The sequence below is a fragment of the Aulostomus chinensis genome, chromosome 10 (genome assembly GCF_037954235.1).
Source record: "Aulostomus chinensis isolate RoL2024-O1b breed Wild chromosome 10, RoL_Achi_v1.0, whole genome shotgun sequence".
In the NCBI taxonomy this organism is placed as follows: domain Eukaryota; kingdom Metazoa; phylum Chordata; class Actinopteri; order Syngnathiformes; family Aulostomidae; genus Aulostomus; species Aulostomus chinensis.
The window spans coordinates 28790539-28812492 of record NC_141329.1 but is presented as its reverse complement, the minus strand read 5'-3'; the positions used below and the strand labels follow the sequence as shown (position 1 = coordinate 28812492).

The 21954-nt window shown below is 48.2% G+C and overlaps 2 protein-coding genes across 2 annotated transcripts; one reads left to right on the top strand and one right to left on the bottom strand.

Moving 5' to 3' along the window:
• Positions 1 to 4375: 4375 nt before the first annotated feature.
• unm_sa32065 (un-named sa32065) lies at positions 4376 to 17231 on the bottom strand. Its single transcript, XM_086216943.1, has 2 exons — positions 16123 to 17231; positions 4376 to 9893 (listed from the first exon to the last, which is right to left on the bottom strand). Exons 1-2 carry the CDS (start codon positions 16367 to 16369, stop codon positions 8629 to 8631), a joined length of 1512 nt encoding a protein of 503 aa, XP_086073069.1. The 5' UTR covers positions 16370 to 17231; the 3' UTR covers positions 4376 to 8628.
• parlb (presenilin associated, rhomboid-like b) lies at positions 16560 to 20949 on the top strand. The gene is made up of 10 exons (XM_086216944.1): positions 16560 to 16911; positions 17430 to 17646; positions 17718 to 17858; positions 18007 to 18055; positions 18140 to 18235; positions 18430 to 18579; positions 18655 to 18725; positions 19493 to 19594; positions 19857 to 19954; positions 20417 to 20949. The coding sequence occupies exons 1-10, from the start codon at positions 16835 to 16837 to the stop codon at positions 20589 to 20591; spliced, it is 1176 nt and encodes a 391-aa protein (XP_086073070.1). The 5' UTR covers positions 16560 to 16834; the 3' UTR covers positions 20592 to 20949.
• Positions 20950 to 21954: the final 1005 nt, after the last annotated feature.

Genomic DNA, 21954 nt, shown 5'->3' with positions numbered 1-21954 from the left:
TGTCTGAGCCACACAGGTTTTACTGCCAGTGTTGTCTCTGTGTCCAACGATGAAACAGAACCACACGCAGCAGACAGTGTCGTTCCGCTGGAGGACCAACATCAGTGTCTTTATGTGTCACTAGAAATAATCACACAACTTGGACATGTTGTCGTTATTCATTCCAGGAATTCATCGATGGACAAGATGTCTATGTCATTCAAATATGGACTTCCTGTTATAGATAATGGAGGCATTCCTGCCGTCATGGACACATCAGGCTCCTCCCACTGATACTTTTTGGGTCCCTCCTGCTTCACCTGGAGATGTGGACACCTGGGCTGAGACGCCAGGCAGAAGACAATGAAATACGACTGAGGCCGTCTGTAACCAAGCAGACGAGTTCTGATGGGGAAGAACAACAGTTCCCAGAATGCAACACCCATATGGCTCCTGTCTTGTCTGTCTCTCGCTGACCTGCGTGTCTTGATGTTGTCTCTCCCAGCTGTCTGCATCGGTCCTCCTGTCTGTCGCTCAGTCCTCTCACCAACTTTTCTGTCCTTCTGTCTCTTCACTCATCTGAGTCTCTCATCCTTCTTCCTGCAACAAGCTGTCTGTCTGTCTGTCTACCTGTCTGTCTGTCTGTCTGCCTGTCTCTGTTTTGCTGCATCAGGCTTCTTTCATTCCTCTGCTTCAACACACACACACACACACACACACACACACACACACACACACACACACACACACTGCACACATCCCATAATAACCACACCTAGCAGCCCAGTGCAGCTGCATCAGGCAGCGAGCGGCGGCGGGATACTGCGGTACACTTCTACCCAACATGCATCACTCCCTCCCTCCATCATCCCTCCATCATCCCAGCAGCGTCTCCACCCTCCTCCCAACTTTATCCCCGCTCCTACCTGCCGGTGCCTTCTCTTTGCCCTCCATCTGCCTGTTCGATTCGGTTCTGTTGGGCTCTCAGAAATCCACTCGCCCACTTTCCTTCCCTCCTTCGTCTCCTTCCTGAGTCAGAGGAGTGGAGCCGATCAGCCGCTGAGGGATCGATACCAGCGGGAGAGCAGAGGAGGAGGAGGGAGGAGGCACCGGGATAAACACCGACAAACGCGCTGGCTTCTCTAAAATCCTCCCGCCGCCGGTTTCTTCTTTGGCGTTTTCTCCTCCTGCGGACGCTGAAGCTCGTGCGTTCACCTGCGCCGTGTCCGCGCGCCTCTCTCTCTCTCTCTCTCTCTCTCTCTCTCTCTCTCTCCCTCCTTGCGCCGTGTTGCTGCAGCTCGAGCCAGGAGAGCGATGGAGTGACGTCACCGACGGAGGAGGTTTAAGGTGACATGACATGAAGATGATGGGAGGGGGCTCGCGGAGGAAGTTAAAACTTCAACTTTTCTCAGTTTGTGTTGATATCAGTAGATTCCTGAAAACCATCATCAGGACCCTTCATTGCTGCATCAGATACACAGGCTAGTTAGCTTAGCACAGTGACTGGTAGTGGTTGGGAAGTGTTAGCTTCAGCTAGCTCAGATCCTGGCTAGTTAGCTTAGCACAGTGACTGGTAGTGGTTGGGAAGTGTTAGCTTCAGCAAGCTCAGGTCCAGGCTAGTTAGCTTAGCACAGTGACTGGTAGTGGTTGGGAAGTGTTAGCTTCAGCTAGCTCAGGTCCAGGCTAGTTAGCTTAGCTTAATGGCTGCTAGTGGTTGGGATGTGTTAGCTTCAGCTAGCTCAGGTCCAGGCTAGTTAGCTTAGCACAGTGACTGGTAGTGGGTGGGAAGTGTTGGCTTCAGCAAGCTCAGGTCCAGGCTAGTTAGCTTAGCACAGTGACTGGTAGTGGTTTGGAAGTGTTAGCTTCAGCTAGCTCAGGTCCAGGCTAGTTAGCTTAGCACAGTGACTGGCAGTGGTTGGGAAGTGTTAGCTTCAGCTAGCTCAGGTCCAGGCTAGTTAGCTTAGCACAGTGACTGGTAGTGGGTGGGAAGTGTTGGCTTCAGCTAGCTCAGGTCCAGTCTAGTTAGCTTAGCACAGTGACTGGTAGTGGTTGGGAAGTGTTAGCTTCAGCTAGCTCAGGTCCAGGCTAGTTAGCTTAGCTCAATGGCTGCTAGTGGTTGGGAAGTGTTAGCTTCAGCTAGCTCAGGTCCAGGCTACTTAGCTTAGCACAGTGACTGGTAGTGGGTGGGAAGTGTTGGCTTCAGCAAGCTCAGGTCCAGGCTAGTTAGCTTAGCACAGTGACTGGTAGTGGTTTGGAAGTGTTAGCTTCAGCTAGCTCAGGTCCAGGCTAGTTAGCTTAGCACAGTGACTGGTAGTGGGTGGGAAGTGTTGGCTTCAGCTAGCTCAGGTCCAGGCTAGTTAGCCTAGCCCAATGGCTGGTAGTGGGTGGGCAGTGTTAGCATCAGCTAGCTCAGGTCCAGGCTAGTTAGCTTAGCCCAATGGCTGGTAGTGGGTGGGAAGTGTTAGCATCAGCTAGCTCAGGTCCAGGATGCTGGTGTGTCCAGCAGGAACCCTCCTCCTCTTCATCATCAGTAGCAGCAGTCGCTCTTCTAGTCCTCAACAAACCTTTGGTTCTGTTGACCCAAGTTCCAGTGGAGCTTTGGAGGTGCTGCGTCAAATCACTGCGCCTAGTCAGGAAAGTAGTTCCGGCTACGTGTCTGATTCTACCACTACAACGTCTCCTCATTTTAAACTGGTATTCATCACCAAGGTTACACACAACCCTTCTTATATTAATGTAGGCAGAGACGGAGCTACACTAACACTTCCCACCCACAACCATTCATCGTGCTAAGCTAACTAGCATGGCTCGTGATATGATACCAGCTTGTTTTTGACCAGCAGCATAATTCAAGTGTCACCAAGACAGAACTGACGTCTGGTGTCATTTTCTTGATTGGGTCGTAGCTCCGACGCCTACAGTTGGATTTGCGAGATTGACTCTTCTGAGCTCATGTCTCCGCCCCCACCTGAGGTCAACCAATGGAAGGGGTGGATGGAAGATCATCTTATATGACTAGTTACTGTAAACTACTGTTACTGTAAATCCCTAAATTCTAATTCACTGACCAGAAAAAAATGAGTGTAAACGTCGTCAAAATTAATTCTGAAACACAAACAACCTGAAAATGTGGAATTTTATCCTGCTGAGAAGTGTCAGGTGCCAGGTTTGTCACTGCAGTGGGAACTAAGGTGGTCACGTGACCCAGGCCAGTATTCAGAGATCTTATTGTGAAAAACTACTGTGGACAATGTGGGGCTGAGACTGGACAGGAAGTGACCCGAGAGTCCCGGAGTAGATGCGTCCTGGTGGACCGGGGATCAGAGCTGCTTGAGGATCCGTGTTTGTTTGAGCGTCAGGCCGCAGGACGGCCACCTGCAGCATACATTGTGTGTTTGGATGTCGAGGGTCATGGATGGGATGGGTTCCGGTTGCCATGGTGACCACTCTGATGACGGCAAGGGAGAGCTGAGCACGAACATAACACCACAGGACACCAGAGAGATGGACAGGTGCTGAGACAACAGGAAGCTGTGATAGAAGAGGAGGAGAGGAGATGTGGACTAGACAGAGGCAGATAAGGAGAGCAGGATTTGAGATGATGAGAGGACAAGCGACGAGGACTAGAGGAGGAGACAAGGAGGAGAGGAGATGAGGACTAGAGAGGAGGAGACAAGGAAAAGAGGAGGAGGTGAGGATACAAGGAAAAGAGGAGATGAGGACTAGGGATGAGGAGAGGAGACGAGGACTAGAGAGGAGGAGACAAGGAGGAGAGGAGATGAGGACTCGAGAGGAGGAGACAAGGACTGGGGTTGAGGACAGGAGGAGAAGGAGAGTTATTGGGGAAATTGAGGACTGAAACCTGAACCGGGAGCTTCCAGGAGTCGCGTCTGGATTAAGAAGCGGTGGATTAAACTGGACGATGACCCGGAGAGAATAAACACAACACAACACCTACACAACCCCCAGGTGGCGCGTCGTTGTTCCGGCAGTTTGATCATAAACCTGCTCAGACTGGAGTTTTAACTCATGTCCGGTTTGATGAACCCCTCACCCACGTTAGTGAGGAGGCGTGTCTTCATCCTCACACCACAGCATTGTGGTACCCAGGTAGGGGGAGGAGTCGGGGCTCACCTGTGTAGGTGGCTTTTGTCAGCCTTGAGAGAAATCCTGGCCTCTCGTACCTGTGGAAGCCTCAGATACGTCACCGGTCCTGGACGTCCGTCTCTGCTTCACCACGAGACTAAAACTCTTTTAGACCCAACTCTGAGACCAAACCGTCAAATGAAAAGGGTCAAACCACCTCAGGTGGTTCGCTTCACAACACGCTGGCGGGAGCCCGGCAGGTGACTGACATCAGGAGCCGACCCGCAGCGGGAGGAAAGACAGCAAGGCGTTCTGGTTAAAAGACTTTATAGTGACTCTAGTGTACAGTGAAGTATGGCGGAGACCCTCGACACACAGGCGGGGGAGGAGCCGCCCCCCGGGGGGTCGACCATCCACCCAACATTGCATAAAGAAATCCATCAGATGTTCCACAAAGCAGAGCAGCAAGATACAGAGAACATAAAAAATAACTCACAGTTCAAAGGTTCTGAACGGAGAGAGAAGTAAGGTCAAAGGTCACGAAGCTCAGAAGGACATTCCCACCGAGCACTCTGTGTGTGTGTGTGTGTGTGTGTTTACCTTCATTAAAACCAGTCTTAGCATCTTTAGCCTCAATGCTACGTGTGTGTATGTGTGTACTTGAGTTTTTTCACTAATTGCACTTGAGGATGAGGAAGGTGGAAACATGTCGCCGGTTAGATTTCTGCAGGGTTTTTGGCTTCTTTCTCTTTTGTAATCAGGAAATGTTCATGGCGGAGAACAAAAAGACAAACAGGAACAGACTCACGTTCAACAAAACCAGCTCCGGAGCAACTACAACCCCCATGATGCTTAGATTATTGAACTCTTGAGATAAAGTCTACCCAGACCTTTGGACCCAGTTTTCACGATCAAGGCTAACATCAGCTAGCCAGCTAATATCAGCTAGCCAGCTAACATCAGCTAGCTAGCGACCGTTAGCTGGCTGATCAACAGAAGCCGTTCAAACCAACATTTCTGGGTCAGACGTCCTGATGTTTATTTCTCTGTAACTCCTCAAATCTGCTGGTGTAAAAACATTTGCGGCAGCGTTCACTTTTCTCCAGAGTTCATTCCTGGAAAAGATTTACTGTGAGGACGCGTGGACGCTGCTGCCTCAAGTTTATGGCACCTCAGTAAGACTGGAAATGGTTGGTGGGTTAAAGTCATGTGTTCCAAACAACTCAAGACCTGAAAACTTCCTGGTTGACAGTTTAGAAGTTTTCAACCTCAAAGTGCTTCAAGGGCCCTTTCCAGAGAGCAGGTTCAGTTTTTACCCCCAAGTTGGTTCACCCTGAGGGGAGCCAGTCTGACTTCTCCGTTTCAAACCTCCAGCCTGTTTCAGGAAGAGGAAACTTTGCATCCGTTACTATGGTAACTGGGTATGTGAGGTTAACCTGGTCTGGAACCTGCAGTGTATCTGTCTCCTCCTGTTTATGGTGTGGTTTTATCACCTGTGAGGCATCCGTGGAGGAGACACTTTAGTGTCCAAGACGACGCACGTTCGTCCAGGAACCTGGAGACGGCGAGGCTGCGTTACTCCTCAGGGAGCTGCAGCTGTTCTGGGAGACGACTCCAAGACGCCTTATCACTACCAGACGATTCGAGCGTTTGACTTCTATCATACATCAGCAGAGACACTGCATGACATTTAATCTGTTAACGCTGAGTACATTAATTTAAGAGTGAAGCTACTAGTTGATTAGATTAACTCAAATCAGCTGATCTGAAACTGAAAACTCTGAGTTTCCCGTCTGAGGTGGAACGACCTCACGGCTCAGAGTCAGACTGGGTTTGATGGACCTCCTGAATCAGGTGCATGTCGGCTAAGACGTGGCAGACCGACCCAGAGCGACACGCAGCTCACTGGTAAAACCACCTCTGTAGTGGCACCTCCTGCCAGCAGAGGGCGCTTTAGCATGTTGAGATTCAGGAGTCTGAGGCGAGGACGTCTGCGGTCCTGAGCTGGTTCTACCGAAGGAGACATGAACCTTCCACACAAACAAATGAACAGAAAAACAGAAAATATCCGTGAGGTTAATAAATACGTGAGGTCGTTAAGGTCCTGCGACGCAGGGCTGCAACAAACGTCTCTCAATGAACGAGATCAACTCTACGAACGGTGGTTTAGTTTCAAACCGCTCAGAGACGTTCAGGTTAGAGTCTTATAGTTAGTGTTTGACATGTTTGCTAGTTTTTGCAGCTCTGTAGTGAAGCTTCTGGAAGCATCCACACAAAACAGAGAGGATGGAGGAAAGTGGAGCGATGGCGGTGAGATCGTGTCTCCAGGAACGTTTTGTGACAGTTTACTTGATTGTGGTCATAATGCAGCAGGTTAACCTGAGTGTTCAGCTGTGGTGGAGGCCTGAAGTACACAGTGACGCTCTCGCCATCTCAGACTCCACTGTTAGGTTTGCTGAGTGGAAAACGAGTCATTTTCAGCTCTGACATTTTCTCCAAGTTACGGCTGAAACTGAAGATTTCAGTTTCAGCAGAACCAGCTGATTGTCTACAGGCTGATGTTCCGGGACATTTGGAAAGTGTCTCCACATGTCTAGGAAGCGGGTGGGCCAGCATGCCAGGCCTGAGAGGAAAAGGACACAGCCGTGAGTTTAGGGTTCGCTTCTGTGACGAGGCCCCCACTCCCCCCTACTGCAAGTACACCAGGAGTTGCCTCACAGGTTACTTGGTCCACGTGAATTTGGGCGCTGTGACGCTGAACCAGAACAGAAGACAGAGATCTGGACTTGTCAGGCGTACTAATGTCTGGTAGGCAGGGGCCGTGAGAGCACCCTGAGGAGCAGCCGGGTGGGAACTGCCACAGTGGGCTGGGTTAATGGGGAAGGTCCTTGTGGAGTGGGACGGTTTGCTTCCCTCACATCTCAGTTACGGATCTGGAAGTTCACTGAAAACATGGAAGTGAAGATGGACTTCAGGTGAGTAAATTTAGGTTCGGTACATGGAAGCTCCTCGTACTGCAACTACAGATGAAGCATGCTGGTGGGCCACTGCTCCTTAGTATTACTGTGTACTCGGTGCTGCTCCACAGGTTAAAATACCGGCATAAAACATGCAGTATCACCATTCTTCAGTAAAGTGTCACAGACTTGAAACAACATTTCAGAATCAGGACGAACAACGTCCACAATCAAGAGGAAAACTGGTGTTTTTTACATTCTGTGCAAAGTTAGATGAGAAGTAGTCCACACGTCATCTGTCTCTATTCACACGCCGTCTAAACTCCAGCGTTCAGTCGCTTCTTCTATTTACAGTTAGTTTCTAAGACATTAGTACCAACGCCCCCCAGCGGGACTCGAACATTCCTCAGAGGAACAATCCACCTGCAAACAGAACTCGTGATCTTCACTCCCAGGTTGGAGACCCAGGTGGGTGCCATGTTGCATCCCCAACTCCTGAATCTGAGTACAATCGTAGAAGGAACAATCGTGTTGCTGTCCAGGCCTGACGTGGAGACCGGAGTTGCAGATATGAGAGTCCTTATCAGAGGTTCTAAAATCACATCAAACAGGACTGCGTTCTAAACCGGACCGCCGCCATCACAGTGTCCTCATGAACAGGGATTAATGGGTTTCATGGAGCAACGTGGCCATGTCATTGCCGTCGTAAGCAAATTCTGCGGTTTCAACTGGTCAATACATGAGTCGGCGGGTTCCACTGGACTACAGGATGTTCTCCATCTGACAGTTGGACACGAGGCGGTGATTTGCCTCAGTTTCATATCAATCAATTCATTCATTCTTTTTGCAGGGATGGTCGTGCTGCGTTTGCACGTCGTGGGTCAGGTCAGGATGTAACAGGAAATTCAGGACAGGCTGTGAATTTCAGTTGGAAATATTTTCTCAGAATTGGACTTTTTTTTGAGGGGAAAACTTCAAACAACTTCATCATATGAATTAAATATGAAAGTAAAGTTTTCTTTGCCTCATTTTGATTGGACAGCAATCGCGTTCGTGTTTTCTTGAGAGGAAAGAAGCAAATTTTAGGGTTCCTCTGATGGTGAGCCAGAAGCCATTACCATTACCTTCATGTGTCCTGACCAGCAGTTTGAGAAACCCTAAATCCAGGAAGTCTGACAGCAGTGTTTGATTTTGTGCATGACTCTCTTGATTTTTAACCCTCAAATGACTTTGTACAAGCGTTTCTTCATTTGGCGGTGGTTTCAATCTCATTTCCAGGATCCCTGATAATAACAATAAACCACCAAGAACAAACAAAAGTCGACTTCCATGTTAAGGTGAATTTTTGCCTCATCCTCCCAATTTCAGAACAAGCTGCTACTCAGCGGTCTGTTGAAAAGGCATTCAGCAGGTACAAACACAGGGCACACAGTGAAGGAGGGAGAGGGAGCGGGAAGTAGAAAAATAAAAAATTAAAAATCGTGGCAGACACAACGACACGATCACCTCACTTCACTCTGTGGCAGAAAAACATTAAAAAAAAAAGTTTCAGAGGAGGCAGGGCACCAGGCGTGAGGACAAGGACAGGAGGAGGTCTGGGACAGTCTCAGAAGAACTTGTCATCGATGCGGAAGTGTGGCCGCGTGACGTCGTCCGGGTTGATGAAGACGGAAATGGATTTCCCTGGATTCTCCGTAACGAGCTGCTGAAGTTTCTTGGCGAGCCGATCGTCAGGCTGATTCTCTCCACCTGCGTCCGACTGTGGCGACGGAAGGTTGTTGGCAGTGCCTCGCCACTGCAGTTCCACAGTCAGCCTGTTTGCAGCCTTGGCGTGTTCTATGGTGGTGCGAAGGTGCTCAGCCGGGTCGGTGCGCACCGAGGAGAGTTTGCGAGCGTGCAGCATGGCCGTCTCATCCGACAGGTGCTCCAGCATGTTGCACTGGGGGATGAAGTAGTTGGGACACATCTTGTTGACGAGGCAGTGCTGCAGATCATCGATCAGACCCAGGAGGAAGTGTGCCGAGAAGTCGTCCTGTGCCAGGTAGTTGGCGGGGAGGCGGTCGCAGGCCCACAGCATGATGCTGCGGAGGTGGTAGGGGCTGATGGCTTTGGGGCGGGACAGCAGCTTGATGATGATGGCTTTACAGGCCTGGTACGCCTGCATCAGGCTGGACGAGATGCACTTCTTCAGTTGCACCTCACTGCGGGCGAACGACAGACGCCACTCGTTCTCCTTGCGGCCCTTGTAGGAACACGCAGGGACGAGGTAGAACCCACTGATCACCTCCTCTTCCGTGATCTTTCCATCCCAGAAGTGGTTCTCCATCAGCCAGCTCTGGGCCACAGCCGGCCAGCCTTTGAATGACACCACAGGGACGATGTCATAGAGCATCCGGCTGCTCCCAACACCCAGGATGACGGAGATGATGGTCCCATTCCTCTCCACCTTCTCCACCCTCGGAATCCCTCTCTGGGGCTTCTTCTGTACCTCCAGCAGCACCAGTGAGATGGACTGGTAGAACCAGTCGGCCACCATCGTCGGTGAGAAGAAGTAGTTGGTGGTGCCATTGATGTGGTCGACGATGGTGCAGCAGTCCTTCCACTTGTTGATGGTTCCTTCGTCAAAGAGGCGGAGGCTGAGCCAGGAGTGGCCCAGGGCGGAGTGCCGCATGTCCAGGGTCACCGGTTGGTTGCGATCGTGGAGTTTGAGTGCTGGAACCAGCAGGGTGAAATCCATGTCGTAGTCTGTGCCACGGGCGTAGACGCTCAGCTCGTCCAGGTCCATGTCCACTACACCTTCCCGAACACCTCCTGACAGGAGGAGGTATTCGTTGGCCACCGGCAGCTTCTGGTCCAACTTCTGGACCATTCCTGAGAGAACCGGAGAGACCAGAAGAAGAACTCATCATCTACACACAAGCAAAGGCGTGAAACAGCGATTCATCCTCAAGGTGCTTGTTTAAGTTCAAGGTTTCCTGAAAAGAGACCAGGGAGCGCCGCCCAGGCAGGTGGCTCCACCCCTGCTGTTTACAGACGCCTGAGGTGAAACCCAGGTGATGAGATTCAGGACGTAACAACTGCAAACGTAATCACAGCGAGAAGTGAAACGTGGCTGATACGCGCCGCCATTAAAAAAGCACACAGAATGCAAAAACAGAGGGGTTTCACAACGGCGTCGCGCTCCGAGGCCTCGGCCCTCTTTAAGTTTACTACTTTATTTAAATGTTCATGTATGACAATGTTTAATATTTTTTGAATAAAACTGAATTTGGACGGATAGATAGATGATAGATAGATGATAGATAGATGATAGATAGATAGATAGATGGACAGATAGATGATAGATGAATAGATAGATGATAGATAGATGATAGATGGATGGATAGATGATAGATAGATAGATAGATGGACAGATAGATGATAGATGAATAGATAGATGATAGATAGATGATAGATAGATAGATGATAGATAGATAGATGATAGATAGATGATAGAGAGATAGATGATAGATAGATGATAGATAGATGATAGATAGATGATAGAGAGATAGATGATAGAGAGATAGATGATAGATAGATGATAGATAGATGATAGAGAGATAGATGATAGATAGATAGATGATAGATAGATGATAGATAGATGATAGATAGATGATAGATAGATGATAGATGATAGATGGATAGATGGATAGATGATAGATGGATAGATGATAGATAGATGATAGATAGATAGATAGATGATAGATAGATGATAGATAGATGATAGATAGATGATAGATAGATGATAGATAGATGATAGATAGATGATAGATAGATAGATAGATGATAGATAGATAGATGATAGATAGATAGATGATAGATAGATAGATAGATGATAGATAGATGATAGATAGATGATAGAGAGATAGATGATAGATAGATAGATGATAGATAGATGATAGAGAGATAGATGATAGATAGATGATAGATAGATGATAGAGAGATAGATGATAGAGAGATAGATGATAGATAGATGATAGATAGATGATAGATAGATGATAGATAGATGATAGATAGATGATAGATAGATGATAGATAGATGATAGATGATAGATGGATAGATGGATAGATGATAGATGGATAGATGATAGATAGATGATAGATAGATAGATAGATGATAGATAGATGATAGATAGATGATAGATAGATGATAGATAGATAGATGATAGATAGATAGATGATAGATAGATAGATGATAGATAGATAGATGATAGATAGATGATAGATAGATAGATGATAGATAGATAGATGATAGAGAGATAGATGATAGAGAGATAGATGATAGATAGATGATAGATAGATAGATGATAGATAGATAGATGATAGATAGATGATAGATAGATGATAGATAGATGATAGATGATAGATAGATAGATAGATGATAGATAGATAGATGATAGATAGATAGATAGATGATAGATAGATGATAGATAGATGATAGATAGATAGATGATAGATAGATGATAGATAGATGATAGATAGATGATAGATAGATGATAGATAGATGATAGATAGATAGATGATAGATAGATGATAGATAGATGATAGATAGATAGATGATAGATAGATGATAGATAGATGATAGATAGATAGATGATAGATAGATGATAGAGAGATAGATGATAGAGAGATAGATGATAGAGAGATAGATGATAGATAGATGATAGATAGATGATAGATAGATAGATGATAGATAGATAGATGATAGATAGATGATAGAGAGATAGATGATAGAGAGATAGATGATAGAGAGATGATAGATAGATAGATGATAGAGAGATAGATGATAGATAGATGATAGATAGATAGATGATAGATAGATAGATGATAGAGAGATAGATGATAGATAGATGATAGATAGATAGATGATAGATAGATAGATGATAGATAGATGATAGATAGATGATAGATAGATAGATGATAGAGAGATAGATGATAGAGAGATAGATGATAGAGAGATAGATGATAGATAGATGATAGAGAGATAGATGATAGAGAGATAGATGATAGAGAGATAGATGATAGAGAGATAGATGATAGATAGATGATAGATAGATAGATAGATGATAGAGAGATAGATGATAGATAGATGATAGATAGATAGATGATAGATAGATGATAGAGAGATAGATGATAGAGAGATAGATGATAGAGAGATAGATGATAGAGAGATAGATGATAGATAGATGATAGATAGATAGATAGATGATAGATAGATGATAGATAGATAGATAGATGATAGAGAGATAGATGATAGATAGATGATAGATAGATAGATGATAGATAGATGATAGATAGATGATAGATAGATGATAGATAGATAGATGATAGATAGATAGATGATAGATAGATGATAGATAGATAGATGATAGATAGATGATAGATAGATAGATAGATAGATGATAGAGAGATAGATGATAGAGAGATGATAGATAGATAGATGATAGATAGATAGATGATAGATAGATAGATGATAGAGAGATAGATGATAGAGAGATAGATGATAGAGAGATAGATGATAGATAGATAGATGATAGATAGATGATAGATAGATGATAGATAGATAGATGATAGATAGATGATAGATGATAGATAGATAGATGATAGATAGATAGATGATAGATGATAGATAGATGATAGATAGATAGATAGATGATAGATAGATGATAGATAGATGATAGATAGATGATAGATAGATAGATGATAGATAGATGATAGATAGATGATAGATAGATGATAGATAGATAGATGATAGATAGATAGATGATAGATAGATCGATAGAGATGATAGATAGATAGATAGATAGATGATAGATAGATGGATGATAGATTGATAGATGATAGATTGATAGATGATAGATAGATAGATGATAGATCGATAGAGATGATAGATAGATAGATAGATAGATGATAGATAGATAGATAGATAGATAGATAGATAGATAGATAGATAGATAGATAGATAGATAGATAGATAGATAGATAGATAGATGGATAGATGATAGATGGATAGATGATAGATAGATGATAGATAGATAGATAGATAGATAGATGGATGGATAGGAACAGGTTCTATCACAGAGGGATCTTAGCGTAGACGCTTGACTTCCTGTCGGGCTCACATTCTCAAAACAGCTGACTAAACTGTTACGATAATAACGAAGCATTGCTGCTTTTATTTTGAAGGCCAGTTCACTGAACTGGAAGCAATTTGTTTTGGTGATCCAGGACCGGCCTTAGTACCTGAGCACACCTGCTATTAAGATCCGCCCCCAACGACCCGATCACTGTTTGGTTCCCCCTATGTATAGATCCGTGCAGGCCTCACTGCGCCTGACAGCGTGTACCAGATTGCTTTTCTGGCTTTCTCCTTTCTGGACCTGGAAGAGGTCCAGAAAGGAGGAGAGCTCCAGGAGGAGGGAAGATGAAGAAGGCAGGAGAAAAAAACATAGTGATCCCCTATGTGGCAGGGGTTTCTGAGAAATTAAGGAGAATCTATAACAAGCACCGCATCCCTGTGTCTTTGAAACCAGACAACACTCTGAGACAAAGACTGGTTCACCCCAAAGATCCCACCCCTCACAGCCAGAAAAGCAATCTGGTACACGCTGTCAGATGCAGTGAGGCCTGCACAGATCTCTACATAGGGGAAACCGAACAGCCCCTCAACAAGCGCATGGCCCAACATAGAAGAGCCAACTCTGGAGGACAGGACTCAGCGGTTTTCCTCCACCTCAAGGAGGAAAGCCACTCCTTCCAGGACGATCGTGTCCAAATCCTGGACAGAGAGGACAGATGGTTTGAAAGAGGAGTTAAAGAAGCCATCCACGTCAGGATAGAGAAACCATCTTTGAACAGAGGAGGTGGACTGCGACATTTCCTTTCACCTATTTACAACCAAGTCCTTTCAAAGCTTCCCCAAAGAGCTCAGCTGAAAGACCCATGTGGAACGGCTGCTGCCAGCACAGCCCATTAGCATCTGAGTGGTCGGTGAAACTCCCTAACGACCACCCCTGAAACTCCCTGACACCGCACAACGACTGTCGTTTGGGGAGGCCAGGTGAGTCTCGGGAGGGTCGTTTCCACCACAATAGCACTGACCACTCCCACACAGGTTTATAAGCTGGAGTTTCCACACTCTTCACTAGAACTGAAGAAGCCTCTCGGATGAGAGGTGAAACGTCTTCAAGATAAACTTACGTCCAGTTGACCAGATTTTACTTCGCTTCGATCTACGATGACCTGGATGAATGAGAACCTACACAGACAACCAACGTACAGCGTTTGAAAGGCCTAACGTGAACGACTGATTTGAGAGGACAACAGGTGATCGATCAGGACGGATCTCCAGTGAGAACATGTCCAATCTCAGTTTCCAGTCCAGGACTTGTCACACCGCTCAAAGGCAGCAGGTCCGATTGATTCCAGCACCTGAAACCGATGAGATGAAAGCCAACAGGAGGAGAATGCGACTCTCTGAGAAGCACAAATGGCGTCAGCCACCAAAACAACAATGCTAAAAAAAACATCAGAAAACGTGAGCTGAATCATTTTTGCTGCGGTTCTGACAAAGAACCTCAACAGAAACCGACAGTTGAAACGAAACCTCAGTTCTTGTTGCTGTGCTGGAGCCAAGTTGGTGCAACCAGATACCTGAGACTTTGTTGCCTGGGAGTGGAGACCAGACGGAGTTTGAAGGAACCAGTCAGTTGTAATGTGCAGCAGGTTCTCACAAGACCAGAGAACCCTCCCACCCAGCCATCCCGCCCTCGACCCATCACCTAGAACAGGGGTGGGCAACCATGAGCCATGGAGGGCCGTGTGGATGCAGGCTCTCCTTCCAAGCAAACTAACAGGTGACTCCACTGATGAACACTCCTTCAGCCACAGAGGAGTGTTCATCAGTGGAGTCACCTGATAGTGTTGGGTTGGAAGCAGAGCCTGCACACACGGCCCTCCATGGCTCATGGTTGCCCACCCCTGACCTAGAGCTGGAGCAGGTGTGCTGGTGATGACACACCTGAACAGAGAGTGGAAAGTTCAAAGCACTGTTTAATTTCAGGGTAACAAAATAAAAAAATCACTCTCTCAGTGACCAGGATTATTTTGTGGAGCAGAGCTAAAGAACCTGAATTAAGTCCCCAAACACCAACAATCAGCACCAATCCATCACACGAAGACCTGCACCAGGGTTCTGACACAGGTCGCTCCAGCCCAGCAATCTGATTGGTCGACAAGCACGTGATCAAAGCGTAACAACCTCACCTCGGGCCTCAGCCCCATAAATAGTCAGAATTATACAGTCAATACGGTAAAAACACTGAAACCATCTCTCTATCTTGTTGTTCTCCTCTCTCCTCTCACCTCTCACCTTGGTTGGTCGTTCTTCCACTCCTTCTCTCTGAGAACCTGATTGGAGCAGGTGCACGCACCTGCAGCGCCACCAGGCAGAATTCCATTTTTGACAATTGAAGTGTCACCGCCACCGCGAGCCTGGAACGTCTGACCGGGCGGCCGTCACATCAACATGGAGGTTTTATTAGAATACACACGACTTATTTCACCTGCTCACCTTCAACACGCTATACGTGTTTCCAGTGCTCGCCAGTGTCAATTAACACCCATGACATTGTAGTCGCAGCAGGATGCACAAGCATGTTGCTCATGTCAAGCAGGGGTGAATCACAGCAGGAGAGAGAGAGAGAGATCAGCTGATGGTCCAGTTGGACTGGCTTTACTGGGAGAGCAAGCAGCTCAGCACCAGTTCCCCTGGTCATTAAGCCTGATAGCCACTGTGCTAAGCTAACTAGCATGGGTCCTCCTGGCGGCGCTGCAGATGACGGACAAAAAGAGACTGTCCCCAAAAGTGGGCGTGTTCCATGAACCTGTCACTCAAAAAAAGGGGGAGGGGGACACCAGAGCCAAAGCAGATGATGAAACCGCGTCCCTAATCCACCTTCCAATCGTGGTACTATTACTCTTTAGTAACTAGTACTACTGTGAACACAACTACTGCATCACATCGGTGTGTGTGTGTATGTGTGTTGTGGCACCTCCTCACCCAGCATGGAGAAGATGAAGTCCTTGGCCGTGTGGATCTCCAGAGCCCGCTGGTCGTCGTACTCCCGCTGGTCGTGCTTGCTGAACTCCGTGATGAGCCGGTTCAGGTCCTCCATGCGGGCCGCCGATCTGAAGTCCAGCTCGGGCCCGACGCCGCCGCCGTGTGGCAGCCTGCCGACGGCTATGGTGGGGCTGTTCCCGAGGCTTCCCGCCGAGCCTGCCCGACCGGGGACAGCAGGGGCCGCCATCTTTGCTCCTCGGTCACTCGCGCTTCTCCTGCTGTCGGTTCTGCGGCCGATGCGTGCTGAACCGAGCCGAGCCGAGACTACCGCACAAACACAACCACCGGAAACACCGGACCCTTTCCACCTGCTCCACGCCTTCAAAATAAAAGCAGATTCCTTAGCCTTCTTCGTTGAGTTCAATGGCTGTCACAGTCATGAAAAAGGCCCACGGCGCCCCCAATGGGCTGGAGGCGGAAGTGTTTCAGAGGTTACATTAATTCAGAGGTTCTGAAGTGATTGCACGAAGTTGATGAACGACTCGCTCATCGGTTCCATCAGTTCGGTGTAAAGCAGTGCTGCGGTTATTCCATTGTGGTGCAAAGCGCGCATTGTCCTCCGGGTGTCGCTGTGGTTCTGCCGCGCCTCTGCTCGGCCGGAAGGGAACCAACACAGAGACGGACCGGCGGATCGAGGTGACCGAGCTCGAACATGGCGTGGAGAAGCTTTTCAGTCCTGCTCAGGCTTACCACAGAGGATGTTTTACGGAGCTCCGGGAGGGCAGACAGGTTGGTGAGCGCAGGCGGAGGCAGGCAGCCCGCGTCAGCTGTCAGACAGTCAGACCTCCCTTGATCGGAGTTAGCTTTGTTAGCGGTTAAATGGAGGTTAGCTGGCTCCTGCTAGCTGTATGCGAATGGCTCGTGGTGACTGGGGTGCTCATGCACCACCAGTGTTGGACCGGTGTGTCGGTGTGTGTTATCAACTGTGTTGTGATGGGAACGCGTAAGTCTCGTCACAGCACTGTACAGCCTGTATGTTTTCTTCCCAATCACGTGACCCCTCATTACCTGGTGGTACGGCGCCGCTCCGATGAGCCCGCGGGGCTCAGCAGACTCGTCTGCCCGTTAAATGCGGGGTTGCGCGGCTTATTTTGCCGTCAGTTTTGTGTTTTTCTGCCAAAGTAGAACCCAGCTTTGGAACAGACCTCAGGTTTCAGGGTTCACGGGTTACCATGGTAATTTAATCTGGTTGAGGGTGAGTCCAGGATCTGCTGCTCTGGGGTTGAGGTTCTCTGTGTATCCACCAGGGGGCACGTCAGCCTCCAGCAGCGACGTGGTTTCAAGAAAGTCGTCAGGAAACCAGAATCCAGGAAGGCGGAGGAGGAGCCTGGACCCTCCCGCGTCAGCCCTTCTGACGCTGTAGCCCACCGACGGACCTCCACCCCACACTTGGACCACCACGCCCCTCCCGGTTCTCCTCGTGCCTTCAGCCGGCTCATCCGACCACTGGTCTTCACGGTGGGGGTAGGTTACCTGCCGTGTTCACATGCTGTCGCCATCGGTGATGTCACACACGGGTTCTGACTTCATGCCAGTTTACAGGCTGCTCCTTTGGCTCGGCGGCCATCTGGCAGTATGAATCTCTGAAGTCGCGAGTCCAGAGCTACTTCAACAATCTCCGAGCTGCTTGGCTGGAGAACCTGCGACCTCAGAAACATGGAGATTTCCGCAAAGAGGTGAGAGCGACACTCTTCATACGTGTTCCTGACGTGTGTGGCGTCGTTCACACACCACCACGTGGTCAAGCGATGCCATTTTAAGGGCTGGTACAACACAAATCAGTCCTGGGATGCAATTGGACGAGTAAACCTGTTGTTGTTTCAGATCAACCAATGGTGGAACAGCCTGAGTGAGGGTCACAGGATGGTCACAGGTGAGACGTCTGTCTTTGACGGACAGCAGGAGGCAGCGTCAGTCTGACTGACTCTGTTGCTGTGTTTTGTTTTGTTTTTCCCAGGAATCATTGCTGCCAACGCCATCGTGTTCTGCTGCTGGAGAGTGCCCAGGCTACAGCGCTCCATGATGAAGTACTTCATGGCTAACCCCGCCTCCAGTGAGTCTGCCCAGGTGATGGGAACCTGGTTTAACGGCGGTTTTATTCAATCAGCCTGAACAGAAGCTGATGAGGGCGGAGCTACAAGGGTGCCACGTGTCTGGGACTGGTTCATCTAAAGGCTTTCTGATGGTGTCAAAGGGGTGGAGCTTTGACCTGGTGGTTCAGCTCAATCTGACCTTGTCGCCCCACAGAGACTCTCTGCTCTCCGATGATATTCTCCACCTTCAGCCACTTCTCCTTCCTCCACCTGTTCGCCAACATGTGGGTCCTGTGGAGCTTCTCCAACAGCGCCACCGTCATGCTGGGCAGAGAGCAGTTCCTGGCCGTCTACCTGTCAGCAGGTATGAGAAGCTCCAACCGTTGACCACCGTCCATATACCCAGACTCAAAGCCTGACGTTGTCCTCTGTTGCTCAGGTGTCATTTCTACGTTTGTGAGTTACGTAGCCAAGATGGCCACTGGGAGGTTGCGCCCGTCCCTGGGAGCGGTGAGTCTTCCTCTGCTGACACCTCAGCCGTCCGGATTCGTCTCATTTCTTTGACCTCCAACAGGAAGTTAGCATGTCGGGGACAGGGTATGTTATTAGTCCGAAAGGAAGTGGTCATCTCCTGGTTCCTCCACCAACAGGAAGTGGTCATCTCCTGGCTCCAGCAGCCAATAGGATCGCTCCATGTGATTGTGGTGATTTGAACCAGTAAATCAGCTCTAGTGAACAAAAGTTGATGATCTTCCAGGTTCAGTTCATCAAGATCATCTTCACTAATGAAGCCTCTGATGATGCTGGAAGCCTGGATGCTACCACTGCAGTGCTGAGCTAACGTTAGCAGTGCTAAGCTAACGGTAGCCTAGGGAGGAACTACACCAGGGTCACCACCACTAAGACTCTTGTTAGCAACCCAGGTTTTTTAGACTCTCCACCACTCCGACATCCACCAGTCTGGTGTTTACTGGTGGATCTGACGTAGAACTGAACCTGCTAATATCTTCAGCTACTGGGAACACTGGGCCCCCAAGAGAACCACAAGAGAACCACAAGATTCTTCCGTCCTCGTTTCAGGAGCTTCTTGTTTGTTGTAGGACCAAGTTGTGCAGCGAGGACCGTGATTGTTGGAAAGTTGTGTGTGTGTGTTTGGGGGGGGGGGGGTGCACACACTGTGTTGTTTGACTCTGTACATAAACTAGAGGCATAATGTGTGTGTGTGTGTGTGTGTGTGTGTGTGTGTGTGTGTGTGTGTGTGTGTGTGTGTGTTTCAGTCTGGAGCCATCATGACCATCGTTGCTATTGTTTGTACCAAATTACCTGAAGCCAAACTTTCCATCATCTTCCTCCCAATGATCACCTTCACGGCTGCAAACGTAAGACTCCCTTCAGCAGGGCCACCCGCCTTCATCTATCCCCCTTCCATCTCTCCTGTTCTCCCTCCCTCCCTCCATCTCCCCCTCCCTCCTCAGTCTCTCGATGACAGCTTCTATTCTCCTCTTCACTCTTTCACCTTCCAGTTACCTTATAAAACTGCATCAGTAAATACAAAGATTTCCCCAAGTAACTCGTGACCTGATATCACCTGAGTGAAGGCTCCGCCCATTCGCCTCAGTCCTCCTCTCTCCGTCCCTCCAGGCTCTGACAGCCATCCTCGCCATGGATACAGCTGGTGTGGTGTTGGGCTGGAAGCTTTTTGACCACGCAGCCCATTTAGGAGGAGCCATGTTTGGCATGTAAGTGAAGTTTCACCAGATGTTCGCACGCACGAGGGGGCGGGCGGGCGGCTGCTGCGGATGAATGTGATGGAGTGGCGTTGATTAATTACATCATGAACAACAGTGAGCCAAAATGAAAACTACAATTGGCTAGCTGGGCTAACATGACTATCAGCCAGTGACCGGCGCCAACGTCGAGCCTCCTTCACTGTTGCATGGGTGTGTTCAAGGACTTCAAGGGCTTTCAGTCCTCTGACCCACGAAACCCTCAGCTTTGAAAAACGTTTCCTTGAGTGAATCCCAGAGCGATGCCTGTCCTACTCTCAGGATTCAGTACGAGTACATCAGGTGTTTCATCGTTGAGTGACTGTGTGACAGCGGTCAGGCGTCTCCATGGAAACGACACTGTCAGGACAACGATGTTGTGTCTGTAGTAGCGTGGTGGACTGTTGCTTACCATCCCTCCGCTCTCTCCTCCAGTTGGTACGTCCATTATGGTCACGAGTTGATCTGGAAGAAGCGTGAGCCTTTCGTGAAATTGTGGCATGACCTAAGAACTGGAGGTGGGCCAAGCAGCGGGCCAGGCAACGGCGGTGGGCCAGGTGGTGGTGACGGGCCAGGCAGCGACGGCGGTGGGCCAAGCGGCTCCGTCTAGGACGCTGAAACAACAGACTTCAATGTATTTACTTACAAATGTACAGACGTGCAAAGACAGACGATGTGTCGCCTTCCAAGACAAGCTGGGGGGCGCTACAGGAAGTGGTTCCTCGTCCCCTGAAGGAAGTGGAAGTAGCAGAGATGCTCGATGATGTCATGCGAAACAAACCTGCTGATCTGAAAACGACCGGCGGGATGATTTTCTGCTCTCAGATGAATAAAGTTAGTTTTACTGGTGACGAGCGTTCGACATGGACTGCTTCAGTTCATTCGATACATTTTTAAAACATCCAACTGTGTTTCTCCTCGTTAGGGTCAGAGTTGTAATCTCGCCAACGGTTGTTGTGGTCATGTCACCTGTGTGAATATGTATCATATTAAGAATAAAGCTGTGATGCTCATGCTACCTGAGGACATCAAGATACCAGAAAACGACCAAGACGCACAAACTCACTCCAAGTGTTCCAGGTGGATGTTTTCTAGAGACAGACCTTCATCTCAGTTGACAAGAATTCATAAAACCGAGAAAACACAAGACTCCCCCTGCTGGCGTGTTCCTGTACATATCAGAGGTCTGAAGCTGCAGCTCCTCAATTCTGTTTGACATTTTGAGAGTTCTCCCGTCATCACGACCCACCCGGGACCCGGCGCTGATGGGTTTGTTTGATGTTCATTTGACAGAAGGAGAGACACTGACCTGCAAACACAGAGGCAGTTTGACAAACAGACTGCAGTCTGAAGTCCACACACTCTTACCTGGAAATCTTAGTATTGTGTTTTTGTTGACTCATTTCCCAGCATGCACCTACAAACTGGAGCCTGAACAGTCAAATGGATGAGAAGAAGAGCGCCGCTGCTGGGGGGAGGGGCTTCAGATTCAGACACTCATGTTTGTTGATCCTGAACCGTAAAGGGGAGGGATGTTCTCTGGTGGTTGCGACCATGCTGACGCCCTGGAGCTTTCCAGAATGCTGCAGGTGTTCCTCTGTTCGTCATCAAGGTTCTGCAGTCTGACGAGGAAGTTCTACTTTGGTTATCTAAGGACTTAAAGGACGTCAGGAAAATGTTCCAGGTTGGCTCCTTAAAGGTCAAACCGCAACAGACAGGACCAAGTTCTGCACACGTTACCAAAATCACTTCATATTGAAGTACTTTATACCTTTAAATGTACTCAGGTTGTCTTTTTGAAGTTGGGTTGGATCATGTTCTCTTCCATGAGGATGAGTGACTTCAGGTGAGATTAACCAACCAGAACCGTGGTGCAGCTCAGGTGGATGTGGCATTGATGCTTCTTCTCTGCATGACGTAAATCCTGTCCTGTTTGTTGGGGGTCAAAGTGGCGTTACGGTGTGTCAACAACA

Bases quoted from the DNA above. Each gene is read 5' to 3' on its own strand.
- unm_sa32065 (XM_086216943.1), bottom strand. From the start codon at position 16,369: ATGGCGGCCCCTGCTGTCCCCGGTCGGGCAGGCTCGGCGGGAAGCCTC. The intron at 9,894-16,122 runs GTGAGGAGGTGC...CGGTTCTCTCAG, and splicing joins CTTCATCTTCTCCATGCTGG to GAATGGTCCAGAAGTTGGAC.
- parlb (XM_086216944.1), top strand. From the start codon at position 16,835: ATGGCGTGGAGAAGCTTTTCAGTCCTGCTCAGGCTTACCACAGAGGAT. The intron at 17,647-17,717 runs GTAGGTTACCTG...ACTTCATGCCAG, and splicing joins CACTGGTCTTCACGGTGGGG to TTTACAGGCTGCTCCTTTGG. The intron at 19,955-20,416 runs GTAAGTGAAGTT...TCTCTCCTCCAG, and splicing joins GGAGGAGCCATGTTTGGCAT to TTGGTACGTCCATTATGGTC.